The 24,746-nt window shown below is 38.6% G+C and overlaps 1 protein-coding gene across 8 annotated transcripts in view; it reads right to left on the bottom strand.

Moving 5' to 3' along the window:
- The window catches only part of CNTN4 (contactin 4), a 901,803-nt gene that overhangs the window by 59,517 nt on the left and 817,540 nt on the right, over positions 1-24,746 (bottom strand). For all 8 annotated transcript variants that reach the window (XM_045493589.1, XM_045493588.1, XM_045493585.1 and 5 more), the window contains one exon: positions 8,052-8,179. In XM_045493589.1, coding sequence (XP_045349545.1) covers positions 8,052-8,179 — 128 coding nt within the window. The remainder of the gene's footprint in view (positions 1-8,051; positions 8,180-24,746) is intronic.

Raw genomic sequence — 24,746 nt, 5'->3', positions numbered from 1 at the left:
GTCCTTTCATATAACCTCTCTCCAGATCCCTTCTCTCACAAATACCATGAGTTAATTTTTATCCTGAACATGTATTTTTATGTTTAAATATTATATGGTATGATTTCCTATTACTAATTTTATATTAAATCATATTACATCCATTATATGAAATAATACCACATGTATTATTCTTTAATTTGTGTATTTTTCCCTTGTCATCACAAACAATGTAATGAACATCTTTGCAAGTGTACCTCAGAACATGTATAATTTCCTCTAGAGCAGATACCCAGAAATGGAATTCCCAAGCCACGGAGATTGCACTTTTCAATGTTATCTTCTCTCTATGGTGTCTCTTCTAGTTTACATTCCTACTTATAGTGAGTGTATGAGTACTGTCCACACTCTCATGAACAAAAGATTTTCTTGATGTTTATCTTTTGCCAATTTCATATGTAAAAAATCCTATCACACTTGTGCTTACATTTGCATTTTTCTTTTTTTTTTTTTTTAAATTTTTTTTTTTTAACGTTTATTTATTTTTGAGACAGAGAGAGACAGAGCATGAACGGGGGAGGGGCAGAGAGAGAGGGAGACACAGAATCGGAAACAGGCTCCAGGCTCTGAGCCATCAGCCCAGAGCCCGACGCGGGGCTCGAACTCACGGACCGCGAGATCATGACCTGGCTGAAGTCGGACGCTTAACCGACTGCGCCACCCAGGCGCCCCTGCATTTTTCTTATTAGCAATCTAGTAAGATTGAAATTTTATTCAAAATCTTGGCCTGCAGTGTGTCTTTTATACCAAAAGCAAGAATGTGAAGCCTGCCTAGGCATAGATGCCTTCCTATGAAAGGGCAGAGTTGGCATACGAACACAAGAGTTAGGGGATTACTTCCTAGGATGAAGAAGACCAAAGATAAAGAAATGATGGCAGGATGCAGTCAGAGTAGACTGTCTTGGTATGCAATCTTAATAAAATTAAATCTTAGCATTATAAAACGTGAGAAGATCTTTTACAGAAAGAATTGGGCAAAAGGGGAATCATTCTATCCATGATTTATATTGCTAAAGGCACACTATTTGCTACGTCCATGTGGCCCTCATTAGGGCTCACAGGAATGTCAGGGGAAATATTACACTGTTTCATCAAGGTCTTGGCTTCATGTCTTGGTATAAAGAGTTCCAGGTTATGTCATGCTCTGTGAACACAGGAGGAACAAGAGGAACACTTATCTAACTTTTCTTTAGGATTCTCCTATCTTACTTAACTGTTGCCAACTCCACTGTGGCAGGTCTCCATATCTAACAGGGTCTAGTATTGAAATACTCTGGCCATTGTCCTTCCACCAGGGGACCTAACATAATTAGCATTTAGCACTTCTAACAACAAACTTTTCCTACTCTGGGTGCCTTGGTTCAAAATTTGTGTTAATCCTATTAGAAAGACCCTTAATTATTGCCTAGAAATAATTGGTTCCAGTGGAAGACACTTAATTAGGTTGAAATGTATTCTGTTATAAGGGCCCAATGTTAAAAGCTTTTGTTGTGGGTTAGCAGCCAAATGTCATTGCTGGTTACTGATTTCTGATTGATCCCCAGTCAAATATGGATAAAGCCTTGAATAATTTTACATAGAAGATGTGGGCTGTTTCAAACTCATTTTCAAAAAAGGTTCCAAGTGAAAAGACTCTACATTATTGTGTCAGTCATGGTATGCATGGATAGGTTGATATTTCTCAATGTCCTACAGTTAAAAACAGATGTATTTTACATGGAATATTGTAGAAATGCTGTAGAAACTCATTGGTGTTGGTAAGAATTTCCTTTCTGTTATATGTATGTGTTTGATAACATCTTTTCTTCTAAATGTAAATAAATTCTTGATAGGTTGGACGTTGAGCATTCTGGCAATGAAAGCATCAACTAAATGTTCATTAAGCCACAGGAGCGTCTTCCCTTTGCAGGAATGGAAAATGAGAATTTTCTTGTTGCAAGTATTTGAGGTCTTTTTTTTTTTTTTAAATTTTCTAACATTTATTTCTTTTTGTGAGATAGACACAGAGCACCAGCCGGGGAGGGGAAGAAAGAGAGGGAGACAGAATCTGAAGCAGGCTTCAGGCTCTAAGCTGTCAGTACAGAGCCCAACCCGGGGCTCGAACCCACAAAGTACGAGATCATGACCTGAGGTAAAACCCGATGCTTACATGACTGAGCCACCCAGGTGCCCCCAAGTATTTGAGGTCTTAGTTAAATTCTACTGAGAATCTTTTTTCTATCAAAGATAGTTAAAGTTCAATTTTTTTTTATTATGAAAGTAATTCTGTGCACTGAATAGAAAAAAAAATGTAATCTGGAAAACAAAAATAAGTCTTTTTATTTATTTTTAATTTTTAAAAATTATTTTATTTCTTGATCTACTAAGAAATATTTTAAAATTCAGATGAAAACAGGGTAAAACGTGTATAGAGGGCAACTTAAAAAGAAAAAAACCAAATTATTAGTAAAAGAACAACCTGCAGCCAGAGACATGGGTAAACTAAATGTGAAACAGTTCAAATGATTTAGGCTGGTGACAGTGAAAAGTTCAGGAAGAGATAAGTATCTTGATAAACCCCAGTTGACACATTTTGTGCTTTAGGACTCTCCCTGGTCTAATTGTCTGGTTCCATCAGCGTGAGGCCTTCTCATTCCTTGAGAATCAGATTGAATACATTGTTCTAGTGTCTTCCAAGGGTTTTTTTCTCCTCTCTCTCAATCAATGATCCAATTGCCTCTCTGGATTTTTAACTTATATCCAAGTACTAGGTCAACCCTTTTGATACTGGGGTAAGGTTAAGGTCTTGTGAAAGAACTAACCCCACCAATTTTAGCTTGTAATCAGACTCAAGGGGATGTCAAAATTCCCAGTACTGCATAACCTGGCAAGGCTATACCTCAGACCAAGTATTGAAGATCTGTCTAGGGAAATAAAAAACTCATAAAAGAAAGGATCAGTAAATTTTTTTTTTTTCTGGAAAGGGCCAAATAACAAATATTTTAGGTTTTTCTGGTTAAGAGGCAAAATTGAGAAAATTATGTAGGCAGTTATATGGTTTTCGTCATGATTGTTCAATTCTGCAGTTGTGTAAAAATAACCACAGTCAATATGTAAACAAATGACATGGCTGTCTTCCACTGAAACCTTATTTACAGACTCTGAAAAATGAATTTCATAACATTTTCACATGTCTGAAATTGTTATTATTCTTCTGAATTTTTTTCATCCAGTGCAACACGTAGAAACCATTCTTAGCTCCTGGGCTGTACGAAAACAGATAGCTGGCTTTGGCTCATGGGCCATCATTTGCCAACCCCTGAAAATATAGCATATATATCAAGATCAAGTAGGGTGCTTATTAAAAATGTTTTTTTTTTCTTTATCCCTAAAGACTTAGATTTATTAGGTTAGGGCACTGGAAATCTATATTTCTGCTAAGCATTCTAATGAACTTTCACTTGCGATGTGGCATGTGCAAAGTTCTTTGATGTAGGACAGAGCTTCTCAAAGTATAGTCTGGAATCACCAGCCGTAGACTTACTCAAGGTCATTTTGGTTGTGGTTCAGCAAGATAACTATGATAATAACATCCACAGCTTAAAGCCTTGCACTTCATTTTCATGCCTGGAGGTTGTCAATAGGAGCTAGGGTTGCTATAACCATAGTTATCTTGCTGAACTACATTGAAGACAAATACGCTAAGTTGCCCTTCTTTAGGAGTGCTACTTAAAAATATCTCTCATATGAAACCTGTACAGCAAAGACACTGTATCATGCGAAACGGCATGCCTTTTACTCTGCTACAGAGATAAAAATGAATTAGTAAGTACAATATTGCATGCAAATGCAGCCTGCCCTCTGTATAGTTTTTAATGATGTCGACAATTGCTAAAGCTCCTCTTGGTTGAAAGGTCAAATATTATGCTTTCTGGTAGGATTCAGGGGTCTGACATGAGAACTGTTCTTGTTTAAAATTAAACAGCAAACCAAATCCCAAATATACTATAACTAGCTTAAAAAATAATATCAGTAAAATTTAGAAATTCAGATGATGGGATGATAATCAAGAGCCCCCTGGGCACCTGTCAGAATTCTGCAGTTTGGAAGCCTGCTCATGCATAATCTGAATATTTATCCATTTTATGGTTGCCAGCCAGAGATTTATTTCAAACCTCCTGTACCTGCTGTAGTGGATTTATCCCTTCCTTCTCCCCCACCCGCTTACTTACTGACCCTGTGTTTGACACTATCTCCGGCCTCCCTTGAAAACACAGTGGTGGGGGTGAGGAGAAAGAGAATTGGATTTTAAAAGCATTGTTAATGACAGAATTATTATAAAAAGGTTAGGGAAGATGTGTTCTGATGTCTGACCTTCACGGTGTTTTAATCCTACGTATGAGGAGATCAAAACGAATACAAGCACATTTTAAGGTTAGAGAACACCTTCTCTGATAAATTAGTCCCTTTGTAGACCTCAAAATTGAATTAAAATACAGTGCTCAGTCATATTTCAGGCTAAACTGTTACATTTACATTAAAGGTACAGGGCTGAAGCATTATGATGTGCGATTCAGTACTTGGCACAGTTCACATGGAGTTCAGAATGGTTTTCTCTGCCTTTATCGTGCTTTATGGGGCAGATTTCTAAATTGCATTTCTCGGTTTATGTTAATGTCCTTCACAGCGACCTGGTGGTCTGGATGCCCCTATGCACACACATGTACTTCCCATTAATGCTAATGGGAGTCAGAACCAAGCAACGGGAGATAAATGTTCTCTCAAATACCTTCTGACCTTACCTAAAGTAACAGGATTGCTAACTTCTGTGAACATATGGACCAGATAAAACTCATATTTCTTTTTTTCCCCCTTCTCACCTATAAGAATAATAAAAGAAGCAGAGAACCTCTGCAGAAAAACCGACTGCAGTGGAGCACCACCAGCCAAGCCCAGAAAGAGCTTGGCTTTTAAACAAATTAACTCCCCCTGGCAGGGAGCCAATGACCCCAGGGCTCATACCTACAGATCTTGGCCTTCCACTTTCACAGGCTACGAGGCTCTTCCTGCCACAGTCTTTTTCGTTCCCCCCTATATCAGGACATTTTAGGTTTTAAGTGTTCCATGTGCCTCAGCAAAACAGGTATTGATCCTGTCATATGTCCCTCTAAATCCTTTCCATAAGTCCACTAAAACTATCCTGTAAAATGCCAATGTACCATCTTTCCCAATCTTCATATCCCATCTTTATGATTTTGTGTATTGTCTCATAATAATAACACATACTTAACATTTTTCTTTATACTGGCTCACTTCTTTACTTAAATACATTTTATTTTTTTAAGTTTTTATTTATTTTGAGATAGAGAGAGAGAGCAGGAGCAGGGGAGGGGCAGAGAGAGGAAGAGAGAGAATTCCAAGCAGGCTCTGCACTGTCAGCACAGAGCCTGATGCAGGGTTTGAACTCATGTACTGTGAGATCATGATCTGAGCCAAAATCAAGAGTCAGATGCTTAACCAACTGAGCCACCCAGGCATCCCTTTACTTAAACATATTTTAAAAGGAGGTTTGTTTTTTTTTTTTAATCATTGCCATGAATGGAAAACTAGTATTTTCCTAATACACATTGTAAGAAACAAATTATTGAAAAAAAACAAAAAACAAAAAACAGTGAAAGTATGAAGTCTAAAACTGTCTCTTATACTATACTTGGGGAATCACCATTTGCATTTAATGAGAAGTCTAGAAATAAAGTATTTAATCTCTTAAAAAAGGTGGATGTTCCTACCTCAGCAACATTTATATCCACCCCAAACATGGGGTGGATATGGCATATTTCATAACTGGTTTATTGGCAAGTTTTGTGCCGTGATTTGGCACAAGAAAAGCATCAGAGAACCATCTGGATGGTTGGGGATGGAGTGTCCTGGGACTGGTTGTATGGCTGGAATATGAACTCTAATGGGAAATACAGGACACTCCTTTCTGTCCACCATCTTGAAAGCCAAGGAAATCAAGGCTTATCAAACACAGGACATAACTTGTAACCACATATAAAAACATCCAAAAACAGCAATATAGAACAGCAAAAAGTGGTTTCTAGCCTTAGGTGTTTATAATCTTTCACATTCTCGGGCATGTTTTTGATGGCAGGTTCAGCAGTTCTCTTTGCTAACTACTCTAATGGGCTGGTGGTGGCAACTTCAAAAATGTTCATTTCAACAAGATTCAGAATGTATGTGCAGCCATTTTATTCAAATATAAGCTACAACAACAAAACAACTACTAATATTTCCTGAGTGCCAAACATTATGTTAAGCACTTAACATGGATTATCACAGTCATCAAAACAACTCTAAGAAGTCGGCACTGCTATTATCCCAACACAGGTTAATTATGTAGTCCAAGGTCACAGAGCTAGTAAGTGAGAAAAATGAGATTCAAAGCCAGATCTCTCTGCCTGTAAGCCCAGTCTCTTAATCACTACCTAAGACTACTGCCTAGTACTCTCTTGTATCTCTATAACTAGCAAATAATCTATAATTAGGTCCCAGCTCTGTCATTAACCAGCTCTGAAACCTTGGGATTCCTCTTGGTCCTAGCTGATCACTGTTTCCTTCTGCAGCTGAGAAAGCCATAAATTAGCAAAGACCTCTAGCTGGAATTTTGATTTACAAATATTATCTAACCTCTTTTTCTCTTTGCCCTGTGAAATCAAGTGCACACATAGTCTATGCCCATGCTATTGCTCTGAGTGATTAATTTACAGACTGAAATAGTGGAGTTAATCTAAACACAGATTTACTTCTGACTCTTGGTCTTCCAGTTTTTCTGTGTGCATAGATAAGTATGTTTTGAACAAAAAGCCTTTTCTAAATGGTAGTATCTTTCCAATTTCCAATGACCCCAAAATAGGCAATTAGATAGTTGTTATCTTTCTTCTTTAAATTACAATTGAGATAGAGAGATATTTTTATTTTTCTTAGGCTATCTTACTTCACAGAAGGAGCAACAAAGAAGAAGAAGGAAATAATATGATGTGACCCATCTATATCTATTATACAAAAATATCTATTTTATAAAAATCTATTATAGAAAAAGAAAACAGAATTAAAAATATTTCCTAGTACAGGAGTCCTGGATTAACACCCCTCTTCCACTACTAGTGACCTTGAGAAAGTCACCAACCTGAGCCTTATCTTCCCCAGTCAGATCATCCATTGCCGAGATCCTTTCAACTCAAAAATTCTATGACTCTATAAGCCAGGAAATAATAGAAATGCAAATAAAATGTAAATTAAAATCTCATACTTTGCAATTTAGTACTTTCAGCCCATCCCATCAATCGGGTGATAGAATAGACTCATATCATGTGCTGTGCTAAGGGCATAAAGGAATTTGTGTCATATACTACAAAGCACCAAGACTAAGGTTATGTGGAAAATTTTATTTCCTCAAAACTGAGAGGGTTGGCAGGGTGACTAAAAAAGCACAGAGGTGATCAAAGCCCTTTATTGGTATAATAATCCATATCCATATCTCTGAATAACCAGAGTAGCTCTTTTAAAAATAGCCAATGTCATTGTTTAAACAATGTTGGCTAAAAATAGTATTTGAGTCATGGGTTTTTAATTTGTTAGCACAGTGTTCCTAGACATGAATTTCAAATCTACAGAGACTTGAAAGAAATTTAATTAAAGGATTGAAGATAACATTAGTTACAATAGTATAATGGATACAATGGCTGTAATTCTCAAAATTGTATTGGATGATGCTGAAATAAGATAGCCTTTCAATCATATTCATTACCAACAGTTCTCTAAGAATCATTAATCATATCATGTTTGGCATGATGTATTAATTTAGCAACACAGTAATATCTGTACATATTAAAATGAATGATGCCACTTCTATAGATAGCAATATTAGAGTCTGGCTCCCTAGACCACTCAGCCATCCTGACACCCGAGATGGCAATACTAGAAATGAAAACATGTATATCAATGTATGTGTTCTCTGGGTTAGTCATTACCTTTTACTACCAAGTTTCCAGTACTGCTAGCAGTTCCAAAATGGTTAGTGGCTACACAGGTATAACTTCCAGCATCTGACTTAGTCACATTGACAATTCTGAGGCTTCCATCTTCAGAAATGGTAATTCTGAAATTAAAACAAACCAAAAATGGTAAGTTTAACTCATATGACTAACTGAAAATTATTTCCGTCATCTTTCAAACTCTAACTCATGGCTATATCACTTGATAGCCTCATCTTTATTTAGGGTATTTATCTATAGACACATAAATATAATTAAGATATATGACTTATTTAGCACTTTTAACACTTATCTTGGTACAACGATCCCAACATTCTGTTGGAATAAATTAGAAACATTAGATAGGTTGTAACCATTCTCTGTCTTCGGCATCTCTAACCACATTATGCATAGGGAAGGCTTATTGTAGATCACCATTAGTCTTTATTTATTTATTTTTTTAAGTTTTGAGACATAGAGACAGTGTGAGTTGGGAAAGGGCAGAGAGAAAGGGAGACAGAAAATCCCAAGCAGGCTCCATGCTGTTAGCACAGAGCCCGATGCGGGGCTTCAACCTACAAAACCGTAAGATCATGACCTGAGCTGAAATCAAGAGTCGGACGCTTAACCAACTGAGCCACCCAGGCACCCTTCATGTTAGTCTTTAAACAGCTGAGGTATAAGAAAAAAAAATCTCTTGATTGGCCATTTCATTTTCATTGAAAATGTTTTCTTCTAAGGGTGCCTGGGTGGCTCAATTGGTTAAGCGTCAGACTCTTGATTTCCGCTCAGGTCATGATCTTGTGATTTGTGAGACTGAGCCCCACATCAGGCTCTGCACTAGCCCAGAGTCTACTTGGGATTTTCTCTCTCTCTCTCTCCCTCTCTCTCTCTCTCTCTCTCTCTCTCTCCCTCTCTCTCTCCCCCTCTCTCCCCTCTCCTGCTAGCGTGCATGCATGCACTCTCTCTCTCAAAATAAACTTAAGGGGCGCCTGGGGTAGCTCAGTGGGTTAAAGTGTCTGACTTCAGCTCAGGTCATGCTCTCACAGCTTGTGGTTTTGAGCCCTGTGTCAGGCTCTGTGCTGACAGCTCAGAGCCTGGACCCTGCTTCAGATTCTGTGTCTCCCTCTCTCTCTCTGGCCCTCCCCTACTCACGCTCTGTCTCCTCTGCTTCAAAAATAAATAAACATCAAATTAATTAATTAATTAATTAATTAACTTAAAAAATGTTTTCTTCTAGATGAGTGGCTTAAATTTAAATGAGCTATTATTAAGCATATTTGCTGAAATATGTCAGGCAATACATTTTTAATGAAATGCAAGAACTGAATTAAAAATAAATTAAAATATCCCACAAGATGGTATGACAATGGCAGAATAGCAAATGGGGATGGCACATCTCAGGGCCCACAATTTGTGACAAATATCTACCACCTGAGAAGGAAACACATTCACTGAGAGACACAGACTGGAACAGGAAAGATTGTAGAGAACCCTGTTTTCAACAGAACTAAGCAGCAGAGGAAGGTGCAGAGATGAACAGGACATGTAGCCTGGCTGGGACACCAGTCAGAGAACTAAAAAAAATGTACACAGGTGGCCCATTCAAGGTAAATGTCTGCTGAACCTCCAGTTTATCCTTCAAATTCACCCATTTCTATCTCTTCTGCTTCCCCCTTCTCATCTACTCTATCAAAACAGCCTCTTATATGATTTGCTATTTTTACTCTTGCCCCTAAAATGTATTATTATTCTTCAGTCAGTGATCAGGTGATCTTTTAAAATATAGATCAGATTACATCTTCTCTCAGGCTTAAAGATCCTTCTTTGCACCCCAGTGCACTCAGAATAAATTCTGTTCTATAACCCAGAAGGATTTGGCCTTTGCCTTTCTCTTGCCTACTTGATTTCATTCCAATCTTTCTATCCTTCAATGAACTATAGGCACACTGGCCTTCTGAAAGTCCCTAGAGCGCCTGGGACCTTTTCCCACCTCAGGGCCTTTCTATCTGCTGCTCTGCCTACCTTTACACCAGGACATAGCTACCACCTTCTCACCCTCTCATGATCTCAAACTCAGAGGCAGCTCTTTTCTTACAGACTCATATCTCTAAAGTGGATTTGTTTTATTTTGTAATTCTCTTTTCTTGCAGCCACTTTTTTTCTTCATCTCAAACACAATCTAGAAGTCTTGCTTACTTGTTAGCTGTCTTACCATACGGCACATGAGCTTCTCTGTGGGCAAAGACTGTGTTTATCTTATGACTTAACCTCTAGGAACTAGTGCCTAGGATAACCTGTAGTAGATGCCTTGTAAGTATCTGCTAAGTGACCGAGTGAATAAGTAAATAAATAAATATCCTAGGAAAAAAAATCAGTAATATGTTATAAGAATTCAGAGTGGCTAAACCACTGTGCACTCGTGCTAGCCCTAATAGAGTTCTTTACAAATATTTGAAACAAGGGGTCTAGATTGGTCACAGCTTCACTTAATAGAATTTTTGGTTAGTCATTTTAAAACCACAGGTGAAGATTAAAATATACTGGTTTGAAAATGCTCTATATACTTTTCATGAAGGCCCTTAGGGATGGAGCAGCTACAGATTTCCTGATGACTCTCAGGCTGATAAGAAGGTATGAAGGCAGACGCACCCTATATTTGGAATCAGAAGGATGGGTGTTCTAATTCCAGTGCTGTCAGCTCTACCTGTGTGATCCGAGGCAAGAATTAGGTAAGATAAGGTCAGTGGGATTTCTAGCACATTTCCTGGTATGTACTAGGCAGTCATTTTGTTGCTGTTATTCTTTCGTCTTTAAAACTGTCCTCCTACTTAGTTTTTTGTGCATATGGGAAAAATGGGACATTCTCTGAACATACTTTTCCTTAATACAGTCATTAAGTCAGCCTGCTTTTTGCACTCCAACTACTATATCTGACAAACTGAGGTCAATACACAAATGAACTGAGTGCTCCCAAATCAATATATAAGAGGCAGACAAGGAGGCCCTTTATTCATTCACACCATAATACACACATAACAGTTGCTCAATAAAGATCATATGATAACCCATTAGCCCAAGAGCAGATGTACTGATAAAAATAGAGTGGTGATTAAATCCTCATTCCCTCAATAATCACAAAAATAGCTTTAAATGAGTTAATCATACTCCTATTTATAAAACGATTCTCTGGAAATTGTGAAATGCCAACATAGAACATCTCAGTAAGGAAGGTGACATTTGTGTTTTGGATATGGAGTCATCTTCCATGAGGTAACATACGTCTGGAGCATATTAAACACTAAGGGGTGAGGTGACTCTTTCAAAGCACAAAGGCCTGTTAATAACTTTACCATTTCAAGTGGTAATTTCCAAAAACCTAAAACCACTGCCTGTATCATACTGTTTAATGCCAACAGGATATGAATAAGAAAACAAGTAAAGAGTTTGTCATCAGATCACCTGGTCTTAGCCTTGACTCTGATTCTTGCTAAGTATATGACCTGACCCAATTACTTATGTCCAAGCTAAGGTTTCTTAGCCTTGGCACTTGTGACATTTTAGAGCACATAATTCTTTGTCCTGGAAGGATATTTAGCACTATCTTTATCCCATACACAGTGCATTCTAGTCGTTCTGCCTCTCTTCCCAAGTTGTGACAATCGAAGATATCTCCAAATATGGGTAAATGTTCCGTGGGGGCAAAAATCATCCCCAATAGAGAGCTACTGGTCTACATCAGTTTTTCTTCTTCTTCTTTTTTTAATGTTTATTTTATTTTTGAGAGAAACAGAGACAGAATGCAAGTGGGTTAGGGGCAGAGAGAGAGGGAGACACAAAATCCGAAGCAGGCTCCAGGCTCTGAGCTGTCAGCACATAGCCTGAAGCGGGGCTCGAACTCATGAGATGTGAGATCGTGACCTGAGCTGAAGTCAGAGGCTCAACCAACTGAGCCACCCAGGCACCCTAGTTTTTCTTCTTTTAATGTCACTGGTTACTATGATGATTATCTTCTACAATGAGATACGTGAAAGGTTCTATTAATTGTAAAGTGCTGTATAAATGTTTTTCCCATTTCCCCCTGTCCTTTGCATCCCTGAATCCTTAATGATGGTATATCCATTGCACCCAATGGATATAAAAGGCACCCAACATATTGTTGCTATCCAGCTATGGGACCCAGCTAGCTCTACACAATCTCTCTCAAGGCTCTCTTTGCCCCTTATACTCAAAGCTTCCTTATCCAATTTCCTTTAAGCTTTGTTAAATGACAAAGTAATTTTGACAAACTAACTGCTCATTTTTAATATTTCAGTGCCTGACATTGGTTAAGTGTTTTAATATCCCCCCATGCCCCACTTTTTTTTTTTCTTAACAAAGAGGTAAGAACTAAGCCTCCAAGACTTAAACTCTGGACAATGGAAAAGGTGAGTGAGGGAGATAATCTGTAGAAGGAGTAAATTTTAGTATCTGTCATGAAATTATATCCTATTGCTGTGACTGTTTATTTTTCCTAGCTATAACCCAAATGTGGATATAACATGGAATTTTGTGAGATTGAACAACCTTCTTATCCAAGCAATATAGTGTGCTGATTGAGAACATAAACTCTGAAACTATACTGTCTAAGCACAAATCAGCCTCGTGCCACTTATGAACTGTGTGACTATTATCTTTGTATGTAAGTGTCCTTATTTAGATAATGGAATAATAAAAGTAACGATCTCCCAAGGTGTTATAAAGATATGCAGTGCTGACACCAATGCCAGGCACTTGAAATGTGCCATGTAAGTGCACTAGCCAAATATTCTGTAAAGTAAAATTCTGTAGCCTCCTAAATCCATTGTTTCAGATATTAACAAAGGACTGTGTTAAGGCTAAGACTACTACCAAGTAGTTCTGCCCTTCTGAAATCTTATAAAACATTATTATGCTTAATGAAGCATGTGGGCAACATCAAGTAGTTACAGAAGGGGATGAAAAATTGGACTCATTTATTCAAAGATATCTACTCAACACCTCCTGTGCACCAGGCCTACATAAAGCAGAAAGACCTTAGATAATTACGTACCTAGAAATGCTGTCAATGTGTTAAATACCGTAACACACACATCTCTATACATGCATACTAGGAAGGGCACTGCGTTTGCCAGTAGGGGATCTGTTTCCCATGCTATTCACAGTATAAAGATAGGCAAGGACCAGGGCCTGGCCAATCAGGAGACCCTGTTCCCCCGTCTGCAGTGATTGGCTTAGGGCTAGACATGCTAGCAAAACCAGGAGCTATTTGAGGAAACAATCTCTTTCTATTGAATGATTACATTTGGAGATGGAAATCTAGAACTGTTAGCAGTCATCCTACCCACCACTGGAAGCATGCCTTAAGGAAGTCAAGTGAAGACAAGCAGAGGCCAGGAGGCAGAGAGAGAGAGAGAGAGAGAGAGAGAGAGAGAGAGAGAGAGAGGAGAGAACTTATGACCTCTTTGAGCCCCTGTTTCTGATCATGGCTAAGCCAGAAGCTTCCTCTGGATGCCCCAGTTACACAAGGCAATAATTTAAGATACCAGAAATTTGGTTTTAATCCCTTGCAATTGGAAGATCCCAATATCTTAGAGAAATTAGTGAACTTGTGCAGGAGATAGTGGTAGTGAAAGTGGAGAGGAGAGAATAAGTTCACCAGATGATTTGTTGACAGCTACCTCTTTAGAATTTGTTGCCAGAAGACTGGTTAACTCAATTATAGAGGAATGACCATGTATTTCTGAGTCTGAAAAAAGTGACCTGATCTTCTTTTATATACAGCTGTATCATACACTTTTTGCTATTTATTTCTGCAGATAAAGTATACAAGTATACAATGACTTGTTGCTTTGAATTTATGGGATTTTTATAAGTGGGTAATTAGCATAAAGCTAGCATTTGTCCCTGGGGTGCTAATTTAGACTAACGTGAGAAACATTTGAAATATAACTCAACACAAATGTTTAGATACTTGCTTCCTTTCAATTTGGATTCTATACCAACTTAGAAAAAGAGTTTTTTGACTAATATTTCTATATTCATTTTTTCCATGAATATAGTGCCTGAATCCAATCCAAGGACAGTTGTATTTTTACGTTTATTTCTTGATGAGATTTCAAAGTTTCCATTTCATTTCAGTTTTCCTGTTTCAGACTATTGACTGACCCATAGCTATTAGCTTGATAATGAACTTTGAGCTCCTTCTAATACTCATGAATAGTGATAGAGTTAGATAAAAGGAATTGAAAATGTAAATCTGTTCCTGGCTTAGAACAGGTTAGCCCTGACCTACCTGTAGGCTCCTTTTAAATCATTGATAGTATCAGACAAAAGTCAAAAATGATAAAGCAGCAAGTAGTAAAAATAAAGATGTGACATAGGACTTAATTTTCCCTACATGCAAAGAGGTCATCTAATTCACAACACAGTAAAATTGCACATTGCATAGAGAAGCAGTTATTCCTCCACTTCATTTAGAGATTTCAGATCCACAGAGGATAGGAACATATCTGGAATTATGAGATAAATTGAATCTTTCTTTCTTAATATGAGGCTCTGGGTTATGGCCATTGAAGAGCTGACCTTGTCAGTCCTATTAATCAAAACCAGTCTGGGGACACTGGACCTTTAAAAATGCTGATCCTTTCTTTTTGGGGGCTTTAGTAACGGATGACAAAAGCTGCCAACTCCACAATATTCCATCACCCTAAAGAGAAGGGTTATCCCCAAATGGTGACCCATGATTCTGAAAGCAGTTCTGCAATGGAAGCCCAACTGCTGGTGATAGACGAGGCGCATCCTCACCTGTCTGGAAACACTCACTTTGTAAGTAAAACCCTTTAAGGTACAACTGAGAAAATCAGTTCTCCCCTCCTGCAAAGGGGGGTATTGGGGATTAATAATTTCCTTTCAACCACACAATGGAGGGTTCAAACTGTTAACTTTTTAAACATGTTTATTTATTTATTTTTGAGAGAAAGAGAGAGAGAGAGAGCGCGCGCGCACAAGCAAGGGAGGGGCAGAGAGAGAGGGAAACACAGAATCTGAAACAGCCATCAGCGCAGAGCCCGATGTGGGGCTCGAACCCACAAACTGTGAGATCATGACCTGAGCCGAAGTTGGACACTTAGCCAACTGAGAGACCCAGACACTCTCTGTTCACTTTTAAGTCCTCTTTAACATTTATTTATTTTTGAGAGAGAGAGAGTGAGCAGGGGAGGGAGAGAGAAAGAGGGAGACAGGATCTGAAGCAGGCTCCAGGCTCTGAGTTGTCAGTGCAGGGCTCAATGTAGGGCTCAAACTCACAAACTGTGAGATCTTGACCTGAGCCGAAGTTGGATGTTTAAAAGACTGAGTCACCCAGGTGCCCCGAGGTCATCTTTAATAGTGTTAGAACACGGACAAAATAAACCACTTAAAATCATGCATAGTTAGGGGCGCCTGGGTGGCTCAGTCGGTTAAGCGTCCGACTTCAGCTCAGGTCAGGATCTCGCGGTCTGTGAGTTCGAGCACCACGTCGGGCTCTGGGCTGATGGCTCAGAGCCTGGAGCCTGCTTCCGATTCTGTGTCTCCCTCTCTCTCTGCCCCTCCCCCGTTCATGCTCTGTCTCTCTCTGTCTCAAAAATAAATAAACGTTAAAAAAAATTAAAAAAAAATCATGCATAGTTAAAAAAATTTCAAAGGGTCATAAGAGGCTTCTCTTTTCTCTTACACATGAGGAGTTCCAGAAAACACATTTGCTATTTGAAAGAACAGATTTACACATTACAAAAGAGGTTAACACTCCTGGGGGGCTAAAATATATTCTAAAGCTTGAAACATGGTTACTATAAGTACTGCTACTTCTGAACTCAAGCCAACAGGCAGAATGGTGGAGATGGCATAGGATTCCTAACCCCAGGGGCTGACAGCGATGTACTAGAATGAGGGCAATTAAGTCACACATCCCTAAACCAGGGGTCACTATACCTTAAGACACAGTATTGGGCTAGGCACATGTCCGCCAGGCAGCTAGGGCCTCATTTTTAAGTCAAAGGAAGGACTGCCTAGCTACAGATGTGTGTGCATCATTCTGCATTGAGTTTTTTAAAATTTTTTTTTTATTTTTTGTGAGAGAGACAGATCATGAGGAGCAGAGGTGGGGAGAGAGAGAGGGAGACACAGAATCTAAAGCAGGCTCCAGGCTCTGAGCTGTCAGCACAGAGTCTGACACGGGGCTCGAACTCGTGAACTGAGATCATGACCTGAGCTGAAGTCGGATGCTTACCGACTGAGCCAGCCAGGTGCCCCCGAATTTTCTTTTAATCCAAATAATTCGGAGATTTCATGTAAAAACCCATTCCTAGCTAGTTGTGATTAATGGAAAAATAGGATACTACCACACGGCACTCCTGTAGGGCACCAGTGAGCTGGAGGGGAAAAGCAGTAGCTCCTTTAAGCAGTCACTAGACTTTGTAGCTCCTACCTTGGCTCCAAGAGCTCATCAATGTCTCTACCCTATTCCTGTGGGGTTTTGAGATCACTTTAGATTACTTTAAACTATCACCCTGTGCTGAGTAAATGGAACAGGGCTTTTGGGTAGCCTTTAGGCTACAGGCTACATTTTCCTCCTTTTTGGAGTCTCCCCACACCAGAAACACCTCACAGAGACCAAAGCAAGGAGCAGGAGGGGGAACAGGGTATTATATTAGTTTTCTCTGGCTTCCAGAGAAAGGTGCCATAAACTGGGTGGCTTAAAACAGCAAGAATTTATGATCTGGAGCCTAGAAGTCTGAAATCAAGGTGCTGGAAGAACTGGTTCCTTTTCGAAGCTCAGAGGGAGAATCCTTCTTTGCCTTTTTTCCTAGCTTCGGGTGACAGTCATTGGTCCTTGGCATTCCTTTGTTTATAGATGTATCACTTGAATTCTTGCCTCTAACATCACACGGCATTCTTCTTGTGTGTCTCTTGACATCGTCTTCCCTCTGTGCACATGTGTCTATATTCAAATATCTCTCTTTTTACAAGGACACCAGTCATTGAGTTAGGACCCACTTGAATCTGGTTTGACTTTATCTTAACTCAATTACATCTGCAAGGTCTTATTTCCAAATAAGCTCACCTTTTGAAGTTCCTGGTAGACATGAACCTTAGGGGGGTACTATTTTTTTTTAATATTTATTTTTGGGGACAGTGCAAATGGGGGAGGGGCAGAGAGAGGAGCAGATGATCTGAAGTGAACTCTGTGCTGACACACTGATGTGGGGCTTTAATTCACTAACCACAGGATCATGACCTGAGTCTAAGTCAGATGCTCAACCAACTGAACCACCCAGGTGCCCCTAGGGTAATATTATTTAACCTATACAGTATCAAGAAAGGAAATCTACCATGACTGTTGACCTGGGCTGAGGTAGCAGCTTCAGAGCCTACTCTATAGTCCTAGAGGTTGGCAAGAGGATGTGATGCAGAGGAGTGTGTCTGATTCCACGGGCCTAGCACCCCGCTCATGCTCACCAGCCAACACCCTCTCATGCATGGGGCCTGGTCCTTTTCCCCAACAGTAGCTACATTTCAAAAGACTTGAAATTATTGTTATTTAGGTGAAATATTAACAGTCAAATGTGCAGTATAAAGGTCAGTTTTGGTGTAGTAATGGATACTGTATAAAAGTATAAAAGTCCAATAGGAAAACAAAAACTAGGGCCTACCTACAATTTCCATTTCTTCTTTTAATTGATCCATTTTTTTAATTTATAATTTTGTTTAATTTTTTTTATTTTTTAAAATTTACATCCAAATTAGTTAGCATATAGTGCAACCAAGATTTCAGGAGTAGATTCCTTAGTGCCCCTTACCCCTTTAGCCCATCCCCCCTCCCACAACCTCTCCAGTAACCCTCAGTTTGTTCTCCATATTTATGAGTCTCTTCTGTTTTGTCCCCCTCACTGTTTTTATATTATTTTTGTTTCCCTTCCCTTATGTTCATCTGTTTTGTCTCTTAAAGTCCTCATATGAGTGATCCAATTTTTTTAATTTGTTGGACTAAAGTAGATCTTCCATTCAATCCTTTTTATGTTGTTGTTACACAGGCCAATTAATTTTTATTTTGATATTAAAATTATAGTCAAAATTATATAGAGGAGGTCTATACCAAAATGGCAACATACGGTTTTCTAAGAAGTTCTTTATGAAAGCCATCTTGTTTGTGAGACAGGCACTGTCTTCACCTGTCCTTGAGGCAACGGCAGTACAACAGTTTTACAATTTCAACACCCATGAAACAGTCTAAACTTGGAAGGAATGAAGCAGCAATGAAGAGACATAGATAAAGATTTGTATATTCAACCTATCAACTGGAGAATTAGCCTGTGACCAACAGAGGTGAAGACATACTGACTTGGCAGAGCTATTCCTGGCTTTGTGCCAGTTGAGAAATAAGAAAAGCCTGGAAGATGAACTGGCATTGGTGTGCTATAGAAAACAGCCAAGAAAACCAACCCCCCCTCCCAAAAAAAAAAACAAACCCAAAACCAAAAAAACAACCCAGCAAAACTTTGCTCTTAAGGAAAAGCAAAAACAAAAACAGACACTTGTTTTCATTTGAATTTGGCTATCTATTTTAATAAAATTTAAAGGTATTTTCACTTTAGTATTTTTTGTTGTTGTTGTTTTGGTAATAGTTTTGTGTCAGCTTGACTGGGCTAGGGGATGTTCAGATAGCTGGTTAAGCATTATTTTCTCTGAGTCTTGAAGGTGTTGCTAAAAGAGCTTAGCATTGGAATTAGTAGACTTAGTAAAGAAGATTGCCCTCGCCAAGGATGAGTATCATCAAATCCTTTGAGGGCCTGAAAGGAAGGAGGAAGGGTGAATTTGCTCTCTCTGTTTGAGTTAGGACACCCATTTTCTACTGCTTTGGACATCAGCGCTTCTGGTTCTTGGAACTTCGGAGTTGGACTAGGAGTTATACCCATCAGCTCCACTGGTTCAAAGGCCTTGGGAATCTGCCTAAATCACATCACAGGCTTTCCTGCATCTCCAGTTGTCAGACAGCAGATCGTGGGACTTCTTGGCCTCCATAACTGGGTGAGCCAATTCCTATATAAATATGTTCTTATATATGCTATTGGTTCTGTTTCTCTGGAGAACCCTGATTAAACTTTTAACTGGGATTTGCCAGAGTTTACATACTGAATTTTAAAAGATACATGGAAATTCTCGGCCTAATGGAGACAGGGAATAATCCTTATATGTACAAAGACTGTGCAGTGGATACAGAGTCAACTGAGAGCCCCAGAAGATGGCTTTTCTCCCCATCTTGAGAAAAGAGGGTTTTGGATTACGAATTTAAATGAAGGTCAGTGGGAAGATCCTTACTTCAAGGGCAGTTTCAGGCCAACCTGTCATTGATCTTTCTGTGTAGTCTCGGTGGCAGCAATAGACATTGCTATTGAACAGACACCTTGGTGACAAAGTTCCCTTAGAGATAATTTGCTTTCTGTCGTAAGATTTGAGTTTAATAAACCACTGAACAACCTGTGTATTCCAGTCTGCTTGAAGAACAACCAGCAGTTCAGATCCTATTATTGCCCTTGCCTCCAGCACTGCTCGAAAGAGACAATAAAGTTGTGTTTGCTTAACCTGGTCTGATCCAACTTTAACTTCCCCTGAACAATAGTTTTAAAAGCTTCGCAAAATAACCCAGAAGGGACTGTCTTCCCAGGTATAGTTGAGTGTTTAAATCACAGAGTTAATTGTGGAGGTAATTTTAATTACTCTTTGTGACATAGTGTATGGACAGATGTGGTAAACATTTTCCTTGGGTGGATATGACTTTGAAATTTTCTTTATTGACATTGTAAGGAAAAAACACCCCAAATACCATGTTTGGGGAAGAAAGAAATAAAGGACATGTTTTTGTCTAAAATTTGTTTCTTAAATTGCTACCTTTAATTTATGCAGGATCTGCATCTCCATTAATACAAGATTTAGAATTCCTTTCTTCCAGAACTGTTATCACCTGAGCCAATTTCAATATAAATCTATAGGGCATTGTGAAGATGAATGGGGTAGGGACAGAAAAGTAATACACTATTTTATTCTCTACACCTCTATGTGTTTTTATCAAAGCATCATAATAAGTAATATTACTTGTATAATGAGAAAAAATCTTATTATTAAACTATAAGGTACTCAAAATGTTTTATATAACAATCTCTTAGGACACTAGAACAGCTAGTAAAAGAATAATTTAATAGCAAAGGGAGGGTGTCTTTAGACATAATTGGAAACAAAGAAGACATGCACAGAAGCAGACCAGAAGACCTAGAGGGATGGCTGCAAGTACTCTACGTCGAGTGTTGTGCATGGCAAGGTACTGAGAAAGTTTATCAAACACCTATTTCACACTACTGGGTGCCATTGGATGCTTGCACCATTATCACATTTAAACTGCACAGTAATCCCAAGAAGCATTATTATCCCAATTTTTTCAGACGACAGAAATGAAATCTAGGAAAGTGAATTAAAATGTCCAAGGTCAATGTAGTCAGTAAAGAATGAGGTTTCAAACTAAGATCTCACTACGAAGCCTGTACATTTTCTATTATGCCATCCCGTGCTGTTGTTGGGTGTAAGAAAGAAATAAAACAAGAGGCAAAAAACATTATAACCACATTTAAGAGGATTTCCTTAAATTTGCCATTACACCTTTGCTTATAATTAAATACATTTTTTTGCTTTCTAATTAAACTTGTCAAAATAGCCTTTTCTAACATTGAGAAATATGTGTTCACACTAATGTGTGAAAGCAGAAGCAAAAGTAAAGAATGTATAAAAATACAAGTTGAAGTTGTAATCATAGACAGTTCCCTTACCCCTAAGTAACTAAAATGCCCGGAAGAGAATATTAATTATTCATTAGAAAGAGAGGCCCACTATATAGATTATGTAATTTGGTAAGCAGGGGACATTTCTACAATACAAACAGCAATACTGGCCGTGCTAGAAAAACATGTCATTTTATTATGGACGCAACTTTCAACCGTTTGGGAATTGCAAGATCATGGTCTGTTTGTTTCAACCACTCACCCCAGAACTTTATAACATTTCTAAGTGAGGAAATCAAAGTGGAATCTCTTACCTCCTGCATGTTAGTGACAGTACACCATAGTCAGGGTCCAGCTAAAATTCTCAAAGGCCCTCCCTACCTTGAACACCAACTGCACTTAGTATTTTGGCCTTCTGCAGAAGAACAGAAACTCAGGATTGCCTTGTTGGTCATTCAGTACAAGCGTTCCTGAACACCCTGGCATGCTCCTAATTTCTGCCCTGCTCATGTACTACTTGAATCCTTGAATCCTTGCCCCAATGTTTGTTAGATTTGTGACTCGGGAAAGTCTCTTAACTTCTCCAGATTCCAGCTTTGCCATCTCTAAAATGAGGTCATAATAATAATACATCTATTTCATAGGTTTTTTTTGAGAAGGTTACATGTGAAAATAGTTGTGAAACATTTGTAGCTGTGGTGGTGCATGGTAAGCACATAATAAATGTTAGCTGCAATGATCATTTTTATTATTATTGTTTTGTGCATTATCATAATTAATAGTATTTTGTTTAAGTGGCTCAAAGGTTAAAATTAAAGTAACTGAATAAAGAAAACATCATATTGCTACTATATAGATAGAAACCAGTACCACTCGTGATATATACCAACCATAGAAATAAATATGGTAAAAACATACCCAAGGTATTACACTCTAGTTGGGTGTGGTTATCTCCCAGGATATTGAGCTAACAGTCTGCTTTTTTTTTTTTAAATTTTTTTTCAACGTTTTTTTATTTATTTTGGGGACAGAGAGAGACAGAGCATGAACGGGGGAGGGGCAGAGAGAGAGGGAGACACAGAATCCGAAACAGGCTCCAGGCTCTGAGCCATCAGCCCAGAGCCTGACGCGGGGCTCGAACTCACGGACCGCGAGATCGTGACCTGGCTGAAGTCGGACGCTTAACCGACTGCGCCACCCAGGCGCCCCAGCAGTCTGCTTTTTTTTTAAAAAAAATTCTTTTAACGTTTATTTATTTTTGAGACAGAGAGAGACAGAGCATGAACGGGGGAGGGTCAGAGAGAGGGAGACACAGAATCTCAAACAGGCTCCAGGCTCCGAGCTGTTAGCACAGAGCCCGACGGCGGGGCTCGAACTCACGGACTGTGAGATCATGACCTGAGCCGAAGTTGGCTGCTCAACCGACTGAGCCACCCAGGCACCCCAACAGTCTGCTTTTTATTTGCCAAAGGGGTATTACCCAGGGTTTCAAAAGTCTTCATACATACTAGGACCAAACTGACTTTCCCTTGTCCTCAGAGGAGTAAAAATGAACTATGTGATTCACTGCCATTTAATGTCTGTATACCGTGAGCTGCCTGAGATTATCCGAGTAGTTACGGACATGCAAGTCTTCTACTTTGTTAAACACACACCTATTTCAACCATGCTCCCAACATAAAGCTCCTTTTACACAATGACGACAAGTGGGCCATCAAACTGTGTTGGGCAGGTCCCATTATTGCAAATTCATGACATTTTGAAGCTGTCAGATCTACTCACATGGCATTTATCACATACTGCCAATATCCCATCACCCCACCTATCCAAACAACTTCCAGGCATCAGGGTCCAAGTCTTAGAATTCCTTCTATTGCCTTATCATTTCATTTAGTCCTTTATATACAGACAGGCATATAGTAAATATGTTGATTACTGGGTTAAAATTCATTTAGTCTTGACAATTTGAGAGAGACTGGTGCATACCTCTTGGGATAAACACCCTAATTTCTAAGCTTTTTTGGTGGGTGGGTGGAAGTCAGAGATCGCTTTAACAATCAAAAGTCTATTATACCATTATCCACTACCCCTGCCCCTGCTCAAATGCAATTATGCACATTGTTTTTCAAAGTTTATAGTTCTCCTAAAGCCTCTCCATGTCACAAAACTGTAAAGAGAAATCACTGTCCTGGAGTAAACAGAGATGTCACCAAAAGTTTGATTCATGAAGGTGCGTAAAGCTATATTTACTGTTTTCTATAAACCTCGGGAAAAGGACTCTATGTGCTGAAGTTAATACTTGGGTGTTTTTTTCCCATGGGGATTATTTGTATGTGCTCTGTACCTTCAGGTCTATTTTATATGGGAGAAAATTTCCATGATGAAGCCAAGTCCTTGTAGCAATCCTCTCTTCTCTCAACAAATAAGTAACCAAGTGTCATGTGAAAAATGTAGACAGGGACCTGGGTGTTGTACTATTTTTTCCCCTAGATGAAAAAGAAAGCTATTTCTTTTCAAGGAAGAGCCTTTTTTCTTTTCAGACAAACCAGCTAAAGAGAACTATAAAATCACACAGGTAATGGGTTTCAATAAATAATTCTCATGATGACAGAACATTTAAGGAATTGATATATGTGTCCTCTCCTATTTAATAGCCAAAATCTGCAAGGACCTTTTCTTAATTCCAAGGGGAAATCGATGACAGAAAAAGTGAAGAACTTAAGAAAGGAGCAGGAAGCTCTTATAATTAAAGGTGTCTCGGTTGAGGGGCAGAACACAGTAATCTAGATATGACAGTGATAAGGGGAGTTTGATAAGAATATATGGGGAGGGGTGTTGAAGAGAACAGATCACTGTGAATATTACCTAGTTAGAGTAAAAAAAAAGGGGGGCAGGATACTATCTGAGCATATTTGTCCTATGTATGTATAAAAAAGTTTTCTGGCAAATCCTTCCCTAATAATCAGTATGCCACATTTCTTGGAAAATTCAGTAATTTCGTGTAAATGTTAAACTCAAAGGAATAATGAAAAGAATATAGTAATCCTGAAAAACTGGTAACCTCAAGCAACAAATCAAATACGCTGCAATTATTTTCAAACTGGAGATCTCTCATCAGGTAAAGAATTAGGTTGGCTAATATTATGCCCAACAAAGTACGCTTTGTTGCTTTGTTGAGGTGTCCTAGATCTCAGGCCAAGTGATACAGAATTGTTAGACATGTTTGCCTTGGGTTGATGCTAAAAGTCAGACAATTACTTATGAGAAGCGTTATTTTAAGTGTTGTGCCTGAGAGTGAGTGAATGTGTGTGTGTGTGTGTGTGGGGGGGGGTCCGAAAATAAGAAACAGAGATTATGAACACTTACAGCGATATATGAGCAACCTGATGCTAATAGCAAATTCATTTTTTTTTAAATGAGGTAACCTTAGTAATAAGTGATTTATGGATATTCTCTGTAGTGGTCAAAGAGCAGAAAGACACAAAGTTGAAAATAATATAAAAAACATCAGGAGGTCTGTATAATTAATCAGCAACCCTACAGTATGCTATAAATTAGAGCCACAATTATACCATTGTGCTTGGAAAATAGGAAACTGGACTTCTTAGGTAAGCATTCAGGTTTATTTTTTAATATCTATCTGTAGCATAAAATAAGTGCACTTTAGGAAATGTGGCTAAGAGAGTTAATGCTTTGATTGCTGCTATTTACAACCTAATTTAAAAGTTTTTACAGCATCTTAATAGTCACATTGCAATTAAGAAAGAAATACCTTGCCATTCCTGAAGTTCCTTGTCAAGAAAGAAAACTTTAAAAGTCATTGGAAAATAAAATTTCTTTAGATGCCAAAATTTGCTGTCAATCA

This window comes from Leopardus geoffroyi, chromosome A2, assembly GCF_018350155.1.
Source record: "Leopardus geoffroyi isolate Oge1 chromosome A2, O.geoffroyi_Oge1_pat1.0, whole genome shotgun sequence".
Taxonomy (NCBI): Eukaryota; Metazoa; Chordata; class Mammalia; order Carnivora; family Felidae; genus Leopardus; species Leopardus geoffroyi.
The sequence above is the reverse complement of the archived record's forward strand: the minus strand, read 5'-3'. Positions and strand labels throughout refer to the sequence as shown.